The following is a 21073-nucleotide window of genomic DNA, read 5'->3' on the forward strand; positions in this document are numbered from 1 at the left end:
TAAATAAATAAAAATTAAAAAAAAAATCTTTAAAAAAATAATAAAAAAAATAAAAATATTTGATTGTGTTAGCTAACAATAATTGGTAGGGAAGAGGGAACAATGCATAAATAGTACATTGATTGTTGTAGCTGACCAGATAAGAAGTTAAGCAAGCAAGAGTCAAGAGATTTTGAAAGTTGGTCAGTGATTGGGTTTACAAGAAAGGCAAGCAAAAGAACAGTGAAAAAGCAATCATTACTTTAAGGATGATAATGCTATTTAAAAATTTAGAAATGGGCCTCCTTGGTGGTGCACGGGGTTGAATCTCAGCACTGTGAAGCTATCTGCAGCCACAGCAGCATGAGTTCAGCTAAGGAGCTGACCCCACATGGCGCATCAGACCTCTCTTGACTCTCTCTCTGGTCCCATCAGCAGTGTATTTCAGTCAATCACCTATTCTGCTTCCCACTATCTCTTGTGACTCCTCTCACCACCTCCCCTCCCCCCCCCATACACCTTTGGCCTACACCACAGCTCTTATATGCATAAATAAATAAATGTTTAAAATATGAAGAAATGTGGGCTTTTCTGGATAGCAACAATTAGGTTTAGACATGTAGAATTTTATTTTATTTTATTTTATTTTTAAGATTTTTTGTTTATTTATACAAGAACCGGGGTACAGGCCAGATGCGCGGGACGGTGAGAGGATTCACCAGAGACAGAGCAGAGAACAGAACAGTCAGACTGATGAAATACACTGCTGAGGGGAGCTGCGGGCACGACAGGAGAGGTCTGCCACACCATGTGGGACCCTTGCCGGCTGGCCGGGATCAAACTGGTGCTGCAGAGGCTGCGGACCGCTTCACAGCGCTGCGCTCAACCACCTGTGCCACCGGGGAGGCCTTAGACATGTGGAATTTAGATAATGGTAGACTCTGAAGAATCAGCCAGATTGCAGGAACTTGGAACACATTTACAAACTGTAGGTATTTAAGATTATCAGGGCACAGAAGGTAAAGTGTTGGGAGAAGATAACTAAGGACAAAATTTTTTTTAAAGATTTATTTATTTATGCATATAAGAACTGGGATGTAAGCCGGAGGTGCGAGTGGAGGAGTGAGAGGATTCACCAGAGAGGAGGAGGAGCAGAATAGGCAGATCTACTGAAATATACTGCTGAGGGGAGCAGCAGGCGAGACAGGAGAAGTCTGCTGTGCCATGTTGGTCAGCTCCCTGGCCAGCTGGGGATCGAACTTGTGCTACAGTAGCTGGCGATAGCTTGATAGCGCTGTCTTTAATCCCTGTGCCACCAGGGAGGCCCATAAGGACAAAATTTTAGGGAATGCTACATGCAAGACTGAAAGGAAGAAGGAATTAGAAAATAAAAGATACATTGGCTTTCTCCTATAGTCTGAGGGGTGAAGGAAGGTGGCATCCCAGGCATAGGAGTAACCTGAGCAAAGACTGGGAGGTAAAAAATTGGATTTTGTGGTAATGAGATAGGGCATGTAGTAGAAGCTCTACCTAGAGTGGAGGGTGTAGAGTCAGATGTCTTTGCTTAAGGTTTTGGTATGAATGGAAGAAGAAAGCCTTTTATTTTTAATTTTATCTTAAAATATGGCTTTATTCACAGATACAAAGGAAAAATATTCATATTAATAATAATATGCTAACATTTCCTTGTTTAGGGATCAGACTTGTTATAATATAATTCCACTCTACAATTCAATGAAGAAGAAAGTTCTGTCTGACTCTGAGGTACTTAATATTTCATTATTGCCACATTGGTCTTATTCTGTATATAAAAAATAGACTTTTTCAGATAAAAGTTTTTTTTGTTTAAATTAATGCTGAAGTTCACTTCAAAAGAAAAATTTCAAATTTTTCTTGTTATATTTTCTAAATTTGTTAAATTGTAAGGGATGGGAGGATACTTAAATGAGTCTGTAGTATTCAGACATATACATTAAGGGTTTTCCAAATTGTAAGATGATGATTCATATTTAAACACCTACAGAATATAATGAAATCTGATAAATTTTTGCTTCAAAGGAAGAAGAGAAAGATGCTGATGTGCCAGGAACTTCTACCCGAAAAAGGAAGGTAATATAATTTTTGACTTAGCAAAAGTACTTTAGTCTATCACATGTGCATGGTTTTCGGAACTAGGCATATGATGCTTTCTTTTATTTGAAGTACTGTAAATTATCTATTTATCTGAGATAGCATTAAAAATATAAATTATAGGAGTGTGTCCCAAGGGGTTAAGTCTCAGCACTGTGAAGCTATCTGAAGCCATGCAACACAAATTCGATCCTCAGCCAGGGAGGCAACCCATATGGCCCAGCAGACCTCTCGTGTCTTGCCTGCTGCTCCCCTCAGCAGTGTATTTCAGTAGATCCTCTGCTCTGTTTCCCACTCTGTCTCTGGTGATTCCTCTCACCCCCGCCTCCCACCTCTGGCTTGTACCCCAGTTCTTGTATGTATAAATAAATAAATCTTTAAAAAATAAATACAAATTCTACCGTGCAGGTTTTTAATGAAATACTTGAATATTTTTATTTTAGGACCATCAGCCTAGAAGAAGATTACGTAACAGAGCTCAGTCTTATGATATTCAAGCATGGAAGAAACAATGTCAGGAATTATTAAATCTCATATTTCAGTGTGAAGACTCTGAACCTTTCCGTCAGCCAGTAGATTTACTTGAATATCCAGTAAGTATTTTTGGAAGTATTTCTTGACTTGTCCATTTGCTGTATCTTATAGAAGGCAATTTGCTACTTATCTTTTATGATTATACCTTCTTTTTTCATTGTTTAATATACTTCTCCTTTTGGTTATATGGAACAGCTAAGTTGAAGAGTATGGCAAATTAGAAAAAGCCCTGAACTAAGACTCCAAGAAGTTGGATGATGATCCCTGCTTTGCCTCTTACTAGTTTTAGTTTTCTCATTAATTTCTTTTTTTTTCCCCCCAGTTTTCCCCACACACTTCATGAATTTATTTTGGCAATTAATAAACAAGAATAACCTAACCTACCTTTATAGGGTCATAAAGATAGAATGATAATACATTAAAATAATTTTTAAACTGAAACACTGTATACAAACATAATTTGATATTATATATATTTAAGTAATGCTAATTTATGGCCTTTATAAAATCCATGGTAAAATGTTTGAAGAAACACGATTCAAGTATATATTTTTGTTTGAGATCTTAGCAATCTAAGTTTAAAGTGATTTTTCATTTCTTTATTCATTTATTAAAGATGTGCAGTTCAGATACCATTTGTGGTTTTGAATGAATGAAAATAAAAATTAATTATTTTATAAGCACTCATGACCCAGTCAGATGTGGTATCACCTGACTTCATCTTTTTTTTGTGCATGTGATCTAACTTGGAATGATGGAAATACAGAAATTTCATCAATAGAAAAATATCATAAAATGACTTTTTCTTGTCATTTAAAAATCAATAAATATGGAATCTTAAATGTAGAAGATAAACTTTTTAATGTCAATTATTTGATAAACTGAACTAATTTGAACCCTACCCTCTAAAAAACTTAGAACTGTCAAATCTGTTTTTAGAACCTATATATTTCCCTGTGTTTCTTGTAAGCCAAATATGTGTTTTAGAAAAATAAGTAATAATTTGCCCAGTGCTTACAGGACTTTTCCCCAGAAGAGTAGAAATCAGCTTGATGACTATATTCTAGAGGTGCAGTTATTAACTCTACACAGAGATAGGTGAGGCCATGTAAGCTGCAATGAGGAAGGAAATTGGAATTGAGATACCACCAGGCCTGTTGAAGGATTTCACACCAATGAAAACATCAGAATAATTTCTTCCAGGGGGGAAAATATCTCCAATATTCTTGTGTATGGCACAAGAGATAATTTTTCTAAGCTTGGTCTGTGTGTAAATTTAGAGCCTAATTTACACTACTCTTGTAGTATAAAAATTTTTCAGGGGAAAAATCCAATCCATACTGAAGATGAACTAATATAAAAAAATCACAAAATAACAAGCAGAAATATTAGCATCCTAACCCCAGAAACTTGAGATAATAAATTATTCTGAAATACTATATACTTCGTCAAATTTTAAACATCATTTGTTGTAAGATGACTTATGTAGGGAGAAGTTAACAGTTTTTGATGTGGTTTAGTTAAAAAGATAAGGGGGAAAGAGGGCTTTATTTGAAGGGGGAAAGGATGTGACATTTTTTAACATGTATAATAAACAGAACTTTTGGAAATGAAATGTAAAATCATTGAAATGAAACCAATTGGGCCATTTAAAGAATTTTTCTTAAAGAATTGGTGCAGAGACATAAGTAAATTTTCTGGGATGCCACACACAGAGACACAGAAATGAATCTAAACGAGAACAGAGAAAGGTCAGTGAACATAAAGATTAAAAAAAGGAGAGGTTTGTTTACTCCACTTGAACTAGTAAATTGCTGAAGCCAGTGTGTTTGATAATTACATATATTATATTAAATTCTTGACCTGAAAATTGAGAGCAACTGACCAAAAGGCTCCACCCAGCCACAGTGACATAAAATGAATATATCAAGTTACACTGTAAACACATTGGATGTCATTTGGATTACCATGAGAAAAAATAAAGAAGGAAGGTCAAGAGACTTAAGAATTTTAAAGAAGGAGAAAAGATGATTGGTATGAAAGCTAAGCTCTACATAAACAGTGCCATGCTGAGAATATAAAAAGATAACGATGATGTATGAAAAGAGAAACATCAAACGGTGAAGGAAGAAATTTATGGTATTCACAGGTCCCAAAGAGGGGTCAGCTGAATAGTACAAAGTTAGAAAGGAAGCATCAGAATTTGATCAGGAGACAGCAAGGGAAAAGCTTGAGCCAGAGCATTTATTGGAGTGTCCCTGAGAAAGGCAAGGCAGAGGATAATATAGTATGGTAATAACAAATTTGAATAATGCCAGTTGCCTTTGGGGAATATGGTTGGTTTCTGGTTATCTGGTACCTGACTCTGGAATGATCCAGGGTGGAGGAAATACTGGTTTGGTTTGTGAGAGAGAGGAGGTGGTTGGTTTTCATATGAAATACATGTCCTCTGTGGAACCCTTAGCTATCTTTAACAATTGGCTGGCCCTCTGAAGGTCAGTTCCTCAGTTCTGTAAGGTACCTGAAATGCCAGAGCATTAAGAATAGAGAAAAGAATAAAATATAATGGTAATGTATTGGCCTAGTGATGAATGGATACCAAATATACATATAACATAATTTAATAACTAGAAATAAAGGGAGATTTCATAACTGGATGAAGAATATTTATTTAAAACTTAACTGCAGCTGACATTATGCTTAATAATGAGAAACATGTTTTCTACCTGAGTTCAGGTATAAGGCAAGGTTGTCTATTTACTCTCACTGTTTTTTGTTGTTTTTTTTTTCTTACATCATTATTCTCCCTTCAGGTGTAGTTCCTACGAGTCTCCCACCATCATAGCACTTCTGAACCATTACCCTAATTCCTTGGGCTCTGTCCTCCCTTCTTTAGACCCCTCTTCCTGTCCTGTCCTTGCTGTTTGCCTCAAATCTATGGTCAGCTTCCAAGTTTGTCTTTTTCATGACTCGTTCAGTTTTCCTATGTTCCAACTATAAATGAAACCATTCAATATTTTTTCTTTTTTCCTTCTTACTTATTTTGCTTAGTGTAATCTCTTCTGGCTCCATCCATGTTGCTGCAAATGGCATGAGTTTATCTTTTTTTGATCACTGAGTAGTATTCCACTGTGTTTATATACCACATCTTGATCCATTCATTTGTTTTAGGACATTTCAGTTGTTTACATATCTTAGCTATTGTAGATAGGACTGCAGTAAACATAGGAATGCAGGTTTTCTTTTGAATTAGTATTTTTGTGTCCTTTGGAGTGATTCCTAGTAGTGTCACTGTGACTTTCAATACAGTACTGCAAATTCTGGCAAATACAGTATAACAAGAAAAGGAAATGAAAGGCATACAGATCAGAAAAATGAAACTATTCATGTGTGTAAAAGGCAATAATCAGACATTTGATAATTTAAATTTGATGTTGATAAGTCAGGTTATTTTTTGAAAAGTATAAATACTTAGGGGCTATGGAAAAGGTGTAATATTCTTCCCCTCTAACAGATGACATTGGGTAATTTTATAGTATTCTGGTTGTTTTCTGCTTTCACTTGCCTGTTGCTTCTAATCTGTCGCCTTATTTTATATACAAGTGACTAGATGAAGACTGGGTGATCTCATTTCTGTGGAATGAAGCACATAGTTTTTGTGACAGATATTTATATTCATAATTCTTGGTTATTACAAAGTTCCCAGTTGTACAGAAGTTGAGGTCACTAGAACTCAGGCCACCACATGAATGGGCTTAATTCTATTGTTTTTGTCTCCTTACTTTAAAGATATAATTATGTTTCAATGAGTCAGGAACCTTTAGTTTGTAGGTAGTATAAAGTTTGGGAGTTGTTTTGTTTTCACATAAAACTTGTAGATATAGAACTGATTTTTCTTTTTTTTTTATAATTTTATTTTTATATTCCCCATACAATTTCAACCCCCCCATTTTGACCCCAATCCCTCCCCTCCCTCCACCCACCCCCCCAAAAGTGTCTCTGGTTCATAGATTTTTGTTGATTTTGATTTTCACTTTCTTATAGTTATTCATTTTCCTGGTCCCTTATTTAAGTTTTCTAGATTCCTGCTATGAGTGAGACCATCCGGTATTTTTCTTTTTCTTTTTGGCTTATTTCGCTGAGCATGATCCCTTCCAGCGCCATCCATGTTGCTGCAAATTGCATGTGTTTATCTTTTTTGAATGCTGAGTAATATTCCATGGTATATATGTACCACATCTTCTTGATCCAGTCATCTATTTTTGGGCATTTGGGTTGTTTCCAAAGCTTAGCTATTGTAAACAGTGCTGCTATAAACATAGGGGTGCAGGTGTTCTTTGGAATTGATGTTTCTGTGTCCTTTGGGTAAATACCTAGGAGTGGAATTGCTGGATCATATGGAAGCTCTATGTTTAGTAGGTCTGTTATAGGACAGGGAGAGGGGCAGCCCAAACCCCACAAACCTGCCTGTTCTAAATGGGTTCTGCCATCCGCCGCATCAGCACAAAACATAGGAGACTTTAATGGGAAGGAACTTTAATAAAACTAGGAAACAATACAGGTAAGGCAAAGAGTCTAGTTTCTAGTTTCTAGTCTAGTTTCTAAATGAAGCATCCAGAGTTACCCGTCCCCTCGTGGGTAAAAGTCCATCCAAATGGGATTGGCCCAGAACAAGGCCCCAAAGCCTGCTACAAGTCTAAAGCATCTTCCAGTGGGGACCCACAGAAAAGGGTCACAAACAACCGGACAAGCCCGGAAGGAAAAGAGCAAAATCAACATCAAGATAAAAGCTGCCATTGTCACCTCCCCACGGGTCTCACCCACATCTGTGTCACCCAGTCCACGACCAAAAGACAAGCGCAGCTTCTTCACGTGTCTCTAGGCTCCATGCGCCTCCTCCAGGTCTCCTGGCTCCATCCTGCTTCCTTTCTTAGTCTCTTCTTCAGCTTCTCCTCCTCCTGCTCAGCTCCACCCTCCCTTGGGTGGGGCAGGGAACCTCCCCCTTTCCTGGGGACCACCCTGTTACAGGTCCAGAAATCTCCACACAGCTTTCCACGGTGGTTGGACCAGTTTGCACTCCCACCAACAGTGCAGAAGAGTTCCTTTTTCTCCACACCCTCGCCAACATTTGTTGTTGCTAGTTTTTTTAATATGTGCCATTCTCACTGGTGTAAGATGGTATCTCATGGTAGTTTTGATTTGCATTTCCCTGATGACAAGTGATGTTGAACATTTTTTCATATGCCTGTTGGCCATTTGCATTTCCTCTTCAGAGAAGTTTCTTTTTAGCTCTTCTGCCCATTTTTTGACTGGATTATTTTCTTTGTTGTTGTTGAGTCTCATCAGCTCTTTGCAGATTTTTGTGATCAATCCTTTATCATTAGTGTTGTGTGCAAAAATGTTCTCCCAGTTGGTGGGGTTTCTCTTTGTTAGAACTGATTTTTCAATCTCTCAATCCCCCTTCCCAACGCAACTCTACCTTTTACCCGGTCTCCAAGGTGGTGGGCAAGTAACTGACATTTCTTTTTTTTTTTTAAATAAGTTCTTTTTTTTTTTTTTTTTAAGATTTATTTATACAAGCACTGGGTACAGTCAGAAGCAGGGGAGGGTGAGAGAATTTAGCAGAACCAGAGTGGAGAGCAGAACAGGCAGACTGATGAAATACACTGCTGAGGGGAGCAGTGGGCAGCAGGAGAGGTCTGCGTGCCATGTGGGACCCTCTCCTGGCGGACGGGGATCAAACCAGTGCTGCAGAGGCTGCGGGCAGCCTTGCAACCCAGCGCTCAACCGCTGCGCCACTGGGGAGGCCCCTGACATTTCTTAAGTGAGAAAAATTCTGTGTTGATTGCAATAAAAGGGAAGGGATGAAGTAATTATAAATTTTTAGGAAAAAAAGTAAGTCTTGAAGGAAACAGGGAATGGTCATTAGTTCAAGGACTTGCACTCATCATAGGAATTGTATGTGAATCCCTGTGCTGAGAAATACTGCTTTGTAGTAGTAGTGATGATAATAATAACACCACCTGTTTTCCTTCTCTTAGGACTACAGAGACATCATTGACACGCCAATGGATTTTGCTACTGTTAGAGAAACTTTAGAGGCTGGAAATTATGAGTCACCAATGGAGCTATGTAAAGATGTCAGACTTATTTTTAGTAACTCCAAAGCATATACACCAAGCAAAAGATCAAGGGTATATAATTAGATTTTCTTTTTTTTTGTTCAAATTAAATGAGATTATTAGAAAAGTATGTTAAATAAATGTTAATTTTATTTAAAATTTAGGGCAAAAATGCATCTCTAGCATGCTTTAATGGTATCCTAGTGGATAAAGAAATCTGTACCTTTGTTTTTTTTCTCTTCCTAAGAGATAATGCTGATGTCACTAATGTGTAGAAATGCTTATTTTTATTGAAGGTAGTTCTGGTTGATTAGATACCACATTTATATTATCCTGGTATATGTGGGCTTATCTTTTCCAACTATTTTCTGCATTAATGAATACAGAGTATTTTACGTCTCTGCCCAGACAAGACATCACAAAGAGATGATATATGCAATAGTTTGAGACTGTTTCCAACCTTAAGGAGTATACGTACAGTATGATTGAGTTCATAGCAATTTTGTGTATATGAGCCATCTGAAATCGAGTAGGACTTTAAGATCTCAAAACTTGGAAAATTCCTAATCTAAATACAATTATATGCATCAGCTTTACTCTTCATGAGAGATTGGGAAAAAGCAGTGTTTAAATGCTAAAAATTTTTTGCTAAAAGAATATTTGAATTACATGTTGATATTTACTGAATATGTATTTTCCATGGAGGAATATTTGAACAGTTTTTTCTTGCCCTAGATTTACAGCATGAGTTTGCGCCTATCTGCTTTCTTTGAAGAACACATTAGTTCAGTTTTATCAGATTATAAATCTGCTCTACGTTTTCATAAAAGAAATACAATAACTAAAAGGAGAAAGAAAAGAAACAGAAGCAGCTCTATTTCCAGTAGTGCTGCATCAAGGTATTTGATTTCTTTTAAATAGCATCAACTGAGCTATAACTTTGACATCTAAATTATAGAACTTGGTGTTTTTTAATGCTTCCTTTACTATTCCCTATATTGCAGAATGATATATTTGACATGCAAGTTCCTATGATGTGGAGGATTTTTAATCTTTTAACTAAAGCTATACTAGTGTAAGTGCTTAAATTCAAACTGCTAAATCTCTACAGTAAAACAGCATTATTAGGATAGTGATGGCATCATGCTTTCTGTCATATAACTATAGCATTTACAGCGATCCTTCACTAAATAATCACTTTTCAAAGGCTCACAACCATATGAAATCCACTACAAATCTCATATTTTAACATATTTCATAATAGTACAAATGTTGAATCCAAAAGTATTATAAAACTTTTATTCATCCACATAGAGCTATGAGAATGACTAATGATATAATTTTTTTACAGCCCTGAAAGAAAAAAAAGGACCTTAAAACCCCAGCTAAAGCCAGATATCTCTACCTCTCCATTCTCTACACCTACACGATCAGTACCACTGAGGCATAATGCTGCTCAGATAAATGGTAAAACTGAATCCAGTTCTGTAGTCCGAACAAGAAGCAACCGAGTAGTTGCAGATCCAGTTACCACTGAGCAACCTTCTACTTCTTCAGCAGCAAAGACTTTCATTTCTAAAGCTAATACATCTGCAATACCAGGGAAAACAAGTAAGAATCAGTTTTAGTTTCTAAATTGAAGTATATATGATGCCTTTTTTAATTTAAGCTTTTCTTTGCAAAATGAAATGCACTGGATTTTCATAAATTCCAGTTGGCACTGTTTAGTCTTGCTTTGATGTTCGTGCTCTTTTTAAAATTTTGATTTTAATAAGAAAAAAGAAAATTGAGGTTCGGAGTGTCAAATAATGTTAAAAATGGCAACTCATATCCAAACTGCCTACATTTAAATTCTAGTACCCTTGATTTGCTAGCAATTTGCCAAGACTTACCAATCAAAAATCTTGACAATTTCGGGCCTCCCCGGTGGCACAGCGGTTGAGCGCCGGGTTGCGAAGCTGCCCGCAGCCTCTGCAGCACCGGTTCGATCCCCGGCTGCTCCCTGGCCACCGGAGGAAGGTCCCACATGGCGCGCAGACCTCTCCTGCCGCCCGTTGCTCCCCTCAGCAGTGTACTTTGGTCCTTCTGCCTGCTCTGCTCCCTGCTCTGGCTCTGGTGAATTCTCTCACCCTCCTGCGCTTCTGACTGTACCCAGTGCTTGTATAAATTAATTAATTAATTAATTAAAATAAATACATAATAAAATGAAATGGTCAAAACCCTAAAAAAAAAAAAAATCTTGACAATTTTGAGCCTTCCTGGTGGCGCAGCAGGTTAATAAGCACAGCACTGTGAAGCTGTCTGCAGCCTCAACAGCACAAGTTCGATCCCCAGCCAGGGAAATGACTCATGGCACAGCAAACCTCTTCTGTCTTGCCCACTTCTCCCCTCAGCAGTGTATTTCAGTCAGTCTGCCTGTTCTGTTCCCCACTCTGTCTCTGGTGAATCCTCTCACCCCCTGCACCTCTGGCCTGTACCCCAGTTCTTGTCTGCATAAATGAATAAATCTTAAACAAAAATCTTGACAATTTCTGGAAGTTTTGAAAGTATTACTAGTTTCTTTTTGTGTATGCCCTATTTCCTAGGGAAATTTAACAGTCTGTTTTGTTTGCTTTGTTAATTTAAGCAATTCAGGTTAGAAATAATGCCACCCTTACTTACTTTTAGATGGGATACTCTAGCTTTTAATCTTTTGTGTTTAGTTCTAGAGAATTCTGTGAAACATTCCAAAACCTTGAATACTCTTTCAAGTCCTGGTCAGTCCAATTTCAGTCATGGCACTAGGAATAATTCTGCAAAAGAAAACGTGGAAAAGGAAAAACCAGTCAAACGTAAAATGAAATCATCTGTACTCTCTAAGACATCCACTCTTCCAAAATCATCATCTGTCATTGAGCAAGGTGAGGTGTTATTTGTATCATTCAAGATACATTATAACTTCTTACAGGTGATGCTTTCCTTGAAATTAGCGTTTGTATCAATTTAGGCTGCTCATTTAAAAGTCATACTTACTATGCTAGTTGGTAAGTTTTGTGAGATATCTTTTGTATTTTGATTTGCTGCTTTGTGTTTAACACGAACTGTATTCTCACTGAAATATCTGCTGTCTAGAAATGAAAACTAATTCTAGAATCAAAGACTAGATTCTGTAATGATATAAGGCAAATAGTTCCTAACTTCATTGTATCAAAATCTAAAAAATGCATCTAAGAAATTGTTGTTAAATTGGATTTAATGTACTTTTCAGTTTTGTAGAAAAATTGTTTTATGTCACAAAATTCAACACAGACCTTCACTAAATAATATATCGAGATTGTATACATCCATACTTCTATTCTAGTATACAACTTTTGACCCCTTATAGTTATACTTTCACTTCATCTGCATATTTTCTTTGTAGAGGTTTTTTGTTTGAAAGATGAAGTAACTAATAAAATGCAACCCTTGACATGTTAAAGCAGTTACTGCTTCTCAGCACACAACTTAAGAATAAGCATTATTGGGCCTCCCCTGGTGGCGCAGCAGTTGAGCTCTGGGTTGTGAGGCTGCCTGCAGCCTCTGCAGCACCAGTTTGATCCCCGGCCACCAGCGAGGGTCCCACCAAAAAACAAAAAAAAGAAGCAGCAGCATTATTCTTATAATATGAATGTACATATAATGAGTTGTGTAATATTACTTCTAGAGTGTATCTAAACCATTTCTTCTCCACTGTATTCCCTAGAAACCTCACTCAGAATTTTTTTTTCCCTTTGAAACATTCTCTTAACAGCATTGAAATTTACCTACCTACATAAGCTTAAAATTAGGATGTCATCCTGACCTTCTCTTAAGCATCCAAATCTACTTGATAGTCTTTACTTTGTATTGTTTCTGCTTTCTTAATCTCTAAAACCCATTTCATCCTCTGTTCTCACTTCCATGGCCTTAATTCAGTCCTACATAATTTCTTACCTGGGCTGTTCTAGTTTGCTAACTGACTACCCTGCCTCAGTTCATCTCTCTTCCTTTTCTAGTCCATCTTCCACATTGAGCCAAAGTGCTCTTTTCTGATCGCTTCTCTGTCTCATATACATTTATACACACATCCAGAGAACGAATTAAAAGTATTTCCTGCCTTCAATTAATACATGAATTCATTTTAATTTATTGCCTGTTGTATGGAACTCTTCATTAAGCCCAACCCTTGTTACTTTCTTTCTGCCTTTTATTTTCCAGTCTTCCTAAACCACATGGAAGTCCTTGGATTACATCCTTTTCTTCTTTTTTTTGGGGGGTAGTGTCTTTTTTTCTTCCCAGTTTGATGATTTCCGTTTACCTTTTCCTAATTCTCATTTTGAAATGTCTTTATGTTCCCAGAACATCTTGCTTGATGTGGTACTTAAAATAATGTTGATGGAATTATTCTATATTACATGTGTTTATCTAAAGTAGATTCTGAACTACTGTGTTCATTTTTTAATCACTTGTACTTTGTATATTATGGACATAAGTGCTAGAATTAAGCAGGTTACTATGTATGTGAGCATTTTACATTTTTATATTTGTTTCCACTCTGAACTAAATTCAAAGTTTTGAATCATTAATTGGACTTGTTTCTGTCACTCCCAAACCCTAGAAAACTCAAAAGTTTGTAGTAAATTGGTTTTAGCATTATGATAGGTCTGATAGCCAGTTTGATTTATAATTTTTTAATAATACAAATATATGAGAGTACCAGTATGGTTTAGAAATGAAATGAAATTTTATTTTTTTTATTTTTATTTTTATATTCCCCATACAATTGCAGCCCCCTTATTTTGACCCCAATCCTTCCCCTCCCCGCCCCCCCGCCCCCCATCCCCCATAGAGTGTCTCTCGTTCATAGTTTTTTTGTTGATTTTGATTTTCACTTTCTTATAGTTATTCATTTTCCTGGTCCCTTATTTAAGTTTTCTAGATTCCTGCTATGAGTGAGACCATCCGGTATTTTTCTTTTTCTTTCTGGCTTATTTTGCTGAGCATGATCCCTTCCAACGACATCCATGTTGCTGCAAATTGCATGTGTTTATCTTTTTTGAATGCTGAGTAATATTCCATGGTATATATGTACCACATCTTCTTGATCCAGTCATCTATTTTTGGGCATTTGGGTTGTTTCCAAAGCTTAGCTATTGTAAACAGCGCTGCTATAAACATAGGGGTGCAGGTGCTCTTTGGAATTGATGTTTCTGTGTCATTTGGGTAAATACCTAGGAGTGGAATTGCTGGATCATGTGGAAGCTGTATGTTTAGTAGGTCCAGAAACCTCCACACAGCTCTCCATAGTGGTTGGACCAGTTTGCACTCCCACCAACAGTGCAGGAGAGTTCCTTTTTCTCCACATCCTCGCCTCCATTTGTTGTTGCTAGTTTTTTTAATATGTGCCATTCTCACTGGTGTAAGATGGTATCTCATGGTAGTTTTGATTTGCATTTCCCTGATTACAAGTAATGTTGAACATTTTTTCATATGCCTGTTGGCCATTTGCATTTCCTCTTCAGAGAAGTTTCTTTTTAGCTCTTCTGCCCATTTTTTGACTTGATTATTTTCTTTGTTGTTGAGTCTCATCAGCTCTTTGCAGATTTTTGTCATCAGTCCTTTATCATTAGTGTTGTGTGCAAAAATGTTCTCCCAGTCGGTGGGGTTTCTCTTTGTTTTTGTTATTGTCTATTTTGCTGTGCAGGAGCTCTTTAATTTGATGTAGTCCCAGCTGTTTATCTTTGCCTTCACTATCACTGCTTTGGGTGATGTGTCTGTAAAGATGTCTTTGATGTGAATATCACGTAGTGTTTCGCCTATATTTCCTTCTATGTATTTTATGGTTTCAGGTCTTATGTCTAGTTCTTTAATCCATTTTGAGTTGATTTTTGTATATAGCGACCCAGTTTTCCCAGCACCATTTATTGAACAAACTTTCTTTGCTCCAATGCATAGTCTTTGCTCCTTTGTCAAAGATTAGTTGACCATAAATCTGTGGGTTTATTTCTGGATTTTCAATTTGATTCCATTGCTCTGTGTGTCTGTTCTTGTTCCAATACCATGCAGTTTTGATGATTATGGCTTTGTAGTATAGTTTGAAGTCTGGGAGTATGATGCCTCCATTCCCTTCTTGAAATGAAATTTTAAATGACTCATTAATGATGACATTACATAAACATTGACACTAAAATTAACTGTTAGAACTAAGAAGAGTGGGCCTCCCCAGTGGCGCAGCGGTTAGCGCTGGCTTGCGAAGCTGCCTGCAACCTCTACAGTGCCGGTTCGATCCCCGGCTGCTCCCCAGCCACCAGAGGAGGGTCCCACATGGCGTGCAGACCTCTTCTGCCGCCCGCTGCTCCCCTCAGCAGTGTACTTTGGTCCTTCTGCCTGCTCTGCTCCCCGCTCTGGCTCTGGTGAATTCTCTCACCCTCCCGTGTTTCTGACTGTACCCAGTGCATGTATAAATAAATAAATAAATCTTAAAAAAAAAAAAAAGAACTAAGAAGAGTGCTGTCCAGTGAAATGTGATACAGATCACATAGTAGTTTTAAATTTCCAGTAGCTTATTCTAATAAAAGTAAATAGGTCCATTTTAATAATATACTTCATTACTCCATTACATCAAAATACTATTTTGACATGAAACAGTATTTTGAAATGTTAAATGTTAAACACTGCTTTCAGTATTTTAATTTAATTTAGTAATTAAATTTGAATTAATGATTCAAAATTCTGTACCTCAATTGCATAGGTACATTTCAAATGCTCAGTAAGCATGTGGTTATAGCATTGGACAGCACAGGTCCAAATCAGTGCTTTTCAACCTATTTTACCTGAATTCCTTTTTTTAAAAGAAATACATTAGTTATTTATCCTTTTAGATTATATAATGCTTTTTAAAGGATCTATAGTCTTTTGCCCAGAAAATGCACATAGGCACACCCACACAAAATTAGGACCATTTCAAAGAGTTTGTGGATACTTTGAAGTTGATCTATAGAACTTCTATAATAAACACAACTAGATATTTAAAACCATTGTCAGTAGTATTAATGTGAAACAAAAGATGCACAGAATCTAAAGTCAATTTAAGTGTGATTTCTTCTTAGAAAATAACTATGTACACACATACTTCTAGCCCCCATCCTCATTTTGAAAATCACTAAAGGAAAACATTTATACTGTGGGGGTCAGGAAACACAGGGGCTTTCCTTTCTGTCTCTGCTGTTGGCTTTGACCTTTTGTGAATCTTGTAATAGATTTTTCTTGATATTTGCAAAGTACAGTTCAAATCATGACCAAAAATACATTTATGAAGATGCATTCTCTTTAAAAGCAGCTTTCATCTCTTTATAGATTTTCTTTAAATAATTGTATTCCAGATTACTTAACACAACCAAACAAAAATTTCAGATGTTCAGAAGAAAATAAAGTCAATGATAGTCCATGTATGGCAGTTTTTCTCTTCAAAGTATCAGAGCAGTTGGGTTTGTTTGTTTGTTTGTTTGTTTGTTTGACCACAGACATTTCATCATGATCTCCAGATCTTACAGATTTAGAATTTGATTTCCCAAGTTTTAGGGTTTTTTTGTTTGTTTGGTGTCTGCTAAAACATAATGGACTTCATCTTTGAGTTTGTTACAGTGGGTTTTATATCATGATAATGATGGCATATTTAGTAGATTTGATTAATACATGCAATCTTGTGATAAAATAGATGAAGAATGTCAAAATCCTGATAGTTTTTACACAGAGTAATTGAGGTAAATCATTGGCGTAGGTATACTCCCAAACTTCTTGTATAAGATGAGTAGATGAGATCATTTTTACTTAGGAGGAACAATAAGAAATACTTAGATTATTGATTCTTTGCTACAGTCAGGAAGGTTATGATAATCACATTCAAAAGAGTATTAAGAGAATCATTCAGTCTTGATAGTTCCCTTTTCCTCCATTCCTTGTAAGAAAGTAGAGGGGGATGATAGGCTTTTTTTTTTGTTCCGGTAAAGGGTCATAAATTTTGTAGTAATGTTTTTTCCCATAACTTAATTGCTTAAAGATAGGAATACACAAAAACTCCTTGTGTAATGTGCTAAACAATAGCATGTTTTGTAATTGTTAAAACTCTATGCAAATAAATAGAGTTTGTTGTAACGACAACAATGTGCATACATTAGAATGTACAGTAAAGGTAGTGTGTATATGAAACCCTGGCTAATCCCAATGTATCATAATTAACAATAATTTATAGACAAGTTGTTTATTGGCTCTAAGTTTCATTTTCCTCCTGTGAGGTCATTGAATACTCCATTAGGGATCTTTTGAGTTTTAGGCAGAAAATATTATTGGATATTAGCTTTTTTGTTGGTTCTTTTTCTCATTTTAGTAAGAAAAAACTAGAATTATGTCATTTATGTGTAGGTATAGTAATGGCCTTTATTGACAAGTTTGAGGCTAAAGGAAAACTTTTATTTTTGTATATTTAAGTATGTTGTTGTTCTTTTTAGCAGATTGTAAGAACAATGCTCTTGTACCAGGAAGCATTCAAGTAAACGGCCATGGAGGGCAGCCATCTAAACTTGTGAAGAGGGGACCTGGAAGGAAACCTAAGGTAGAAGTTAATACCAATAGTGGTGAAGTTATACACAAGAAAAGGGGTAGGAAGCCCAAAAAGCTACAGTATGCAAAGCCAGAAAATTCAGAACAAAATAATGTGCATCATGTCAGAGATGAAGTAGTTCCTTCTTCAACATGCAATTTTCTTTCTGAAACTAATATTGTAAAGGAGGATTTGTTACAGAAAAAGAGTCGTGGAGGCAGAAAGCCCAAAAGGAAGGTGAAGACACAAAAACTAGACTCAGATCTCATAGTTCCTGCAAGTGTTAAAATGCTAAGGAGAAGTAACCGAAAAAAGACAGATGATCCTATGGATGAGGAAGAAGAGTTTGAGGAACTTAAAGGCTCTGAACCCCACATGAGAACTAGAAATCAAGGTCGAAGGACAGCTTTCTACAATGAGGATGACTCTGAAGAGGAGCAAAGGCAGCTGTTGTTTGAGGACACCTCTTTGACTTTTGGAACTTCTAGTAGAGGACGAGTCCGAAAGTTGACTGAAAAAGCAAAAGCTAATTTAATTGGTTGGTAACTTGTACCAAAATATTTTACTTTAAAATCTATAAAGCAGGTACAGTTAAGGAATATGTAGAACTTAAGCTTCTGCTTCCTTGCTGCTATGGTGGATTAGGGAATGTTATGATTTGATTTGCAAAAAAAACAAAAAACAAAAAACAAACAAAAAAACACTTACAAGACACTTCACTTCTTTAAATGAATATATATATATAAATATATACATATATATTTTAAATGTTTGCTATTTATTGCCCTTTAGATAGGTTATGCATTTCAACATTCATTTCATTCACTGTTCAAAAGTAATTGTGGACCTATAATGAATTCCCAATTTATTTCTGGAAAAGACAGTTCTGCCACACTCTTAAGGAGCATTAGATTCCTAGGGATAGAGCATTTCATGTTAAAATGAATTATTTTTGACCTAGCAAGGTACATTTCTATTGATAAAGAAGTTGTACCTCTAGGAAGACAGATGTTATCAGAGTAGCAGTAAATTAAGAAATGTTTCCGCTAAATATAAATTTAAAAATCCCCACCATTTGATACTCTTAAAAAGATTAATTTTCAATATAGAATGCTCATCTGCAAAGAATCTAGAGGAGACTTTCGCTGTATACCATTCTGCCAAACTTAAGAGAAAATGTACTGATGAAAAGGAAACATATCCACATTGGAAAACATTTGACTGTCTAATTTTTCAGACCTTGATTCTTATATCAATCACTCAATCTCTGTTTATTGTGCCAAAGACTAAGATTAATCAGTGCAGTAGAAAGCCTGTTTTTGACTGTCAGGACAGCATACACTTTTCAATATTGGAAAGGCTATATATTATTCTAAAGAGCAAGTTATTAAAGAGTTATGCTGAGATGTATCTTTTTTTGGTACTAATAGAAAATAATGCACTGGTGGGTCCTTTGACAGAGATGTTTTAGAAAAAATGTTTAAGTGGTTAAAGGATTCAAGGAAAATACAGGAAAAAGGTATGGGATTTGATGTTTACTTGTTGATCTGGAATAATGTCATTTCTAAACTTTAGACATATCTAATAGGCTAAAATGACTTACAAAGAAATGTCTCTGTGTGTGTATGTGTATATATTGATAAATGGGTATAATTAAATATATATACAAACACATACTTATATACTATTACCCAGGTATAAATTCTTTTTTCAGGATTTTTTAGATAGTAGTAGAATAAAAATAATTTTAAAATGTCATACTTTATAGTTTAATTTTAAGGGGAAGATTGGTTATTTTCAATTATTAAAGGTTAAAATAGGCCAAATCACTTTTTATGCAATCATGTTTTATACAGTGGTCTCATTGCACATTGTGTTTTTTCTGCACTTTTTACGGTATTCTTATCACGCTGGTATGTCAAATATACACCCTAAAGAAAAATTCCATTTAATGATTGTGCCTTGTATTCTATTATTTTTTGCATCATTAGTAAAATTAAGTTGTCTATTGTAAATGATAACTATATGACTTAGGAGAATGTATTGCTATATGTACTGCTATGGAAAAGGAAAGCAGTTATTTATTTGTTTATGGTACAGTTATTTTATACCTTAAAAACCAACATAAATACCATTTCTATTGTTTCAAAATTACTGTCCATTTTTTAAAAAGTTTAAAGAATGTAGTATTTTCTGAGGACTGGTATGGTACAAAAATGTAACCAAAATTTTCAAATACTACATTTTTAAAAAGTGAGGATGGGGGGAAATATGTATCAGCATGACCCTGATGTAGAAAAAAAAAATAAAGTCTTTAATTGAACTTTGGCAAAATACATTATATAATTTTTTCTCATTTCTGGTAGGGATAAATGTTAGCTATCATTTAATTGTCTTGAAGAATGAAAAGTGATGCATTTGGGCTTTTTAGATCATTTGTAACTAAATTTGTATAGAAATCCTCCTGTGAAATTAAGTAAACCATTTTCCAGATCTTAACTGGATTGCTGTGATTTTGCAGTTGAAAAATAATTTCAAAATTTTCAGGTTTTTTGTATATTTATTTTTTTCTAACAAATATATTTAACTATATAATTAAAATTCAATAGTAAAACTCTTGATAATGCAGAAATGGATAGCTTGGTTGTATAGAAAAGTGAGTCTTTCAGTTATACCATTATTGAAAATAATAGTGTGTATGTTTGAAATTTGTCATTAAAGTAATTTGTTGCTTTTAAGGCAATCTGTTTGAAACATGTAATTTCCTGATGTTATCTGCATCTTATTAGAAGAAAATAGACTAACATCCATTTTTGTGTAAAAAAAAATGCGTGTACAGTTTTAAAGTGTGTAGAGAAAAAGGAAGAGCGTACACAATTTTAGAGTGGAATATAACTCTAGTACAGTCTTAAGACAACTCTAACTCTTGGACAATGAAAGGAGCATTACCATCATATCTGCAACAAGTAAATATATTATTCCTCTTTTAAAACACTGTATTTGTATGACCTTATTTGGACACTATTAGACACTGGTTTATTAGTAAAGCAAAAATTATTTGGATCAGATTTTTTGTAATTGAAACACTTAAAAATGTATTAGTAATCCAGAATATTTAGATTTTATATTTTTATAATTTAGCTTCTATACATTGCAAAAGTTGAGACATTTAAGTCTGTTTTACTACTTGGAAAAATAGCCTCTTTGAGGCAGTGATACCACATATGTACTGTTTATAGGCCAAAAGGAAATGTTGGCAGTTATCTTAGGTGAGCAATAAAAATAAAAATGTCAAGTTTAGTGAGAATTTCAGGATATAACTTGTTACACATGGAAAATGCATGTCAATTTATATACTTTTAAATAGCTGACCTTAATATTCTCTCTTACCACCCCAACATTTTCAAGTCCCATTCGAATCTTATAAAATTATAAAATGTTGCACATGAGCAATTGAAACATTGAATCATTACAGTCTGGCAAGTCTGGGCAATAGGTATTAAGTTTTTATCCTTAAGATTTTATCCTTTTCAGTCTGCTGTTAATAGTATTGGACCATTTTCTGCATGTATTGGTGAACTAAAGATTTGATTTGTTTCTATTCTCATTTTTGCACAACTTTACAACAAACTTTTAGATTATTTGATAATATTATTCCAAAGCTGTCTTCCTAGATAAATTTAATATGAATAACTATAGAATATTTATGAAA

The 21073-nt window shown here is 35.3% G+C and overlaps 1 protein-coding gene across 1 annotated transcript in view; it reads left to right on the forward strand.

Moving 5' to 3' along the window:
* The window catches only part of PHIP (PHIP subunit of CUL4-Ring ligase complex), a gene marked incomplete at both ends in the record, with an annotated part of 112828 nt that extends 94921 nt beyond the window's left edge, over nt 1-17907 (forward strand). The window contains 8 exons of the mRNA XM_084228648.1: nt 1674-1743; nt 2038-2088; nt 2553-2702; nt 8685-8837; nt 9501-9664; nt 10117-10376; nt 11468-11665; nt 17270-17907. Of these exons, the coding sequence (XP_084084774.1) occupies nt 1674-1743; nt 2038-2088; nt 2553-2702; nt 8685-8837; nt 9501-9664; nt 10117-10376; nt 11468-11665; nt 17270-17907 (1684 nt within the window). The remainder of the gene's footprint in view (nt 1-1673; nt 1744-2037; nt 2089-2552; nt 2703-8684; nt 8838-9500; nt 9665-10116; nt 10377-11467; nt 11666-17269) is intronic.
* Between the last annotated feature and the right edge of the window lie 3166 nt (nt 17908-21073).

The sequence above is a fragment of the Talpa europaea genome (genome assembly GCF_964194135.1).
Source record: "Talpa europaea genome assembly, chromosome: 2".
NCBI classification, from domain to species: Eukaryota; Metazoa; Chordata; class Mammalia; order Eulipotyphla; family Talpidae; genus Talpa; species Talpa europaea.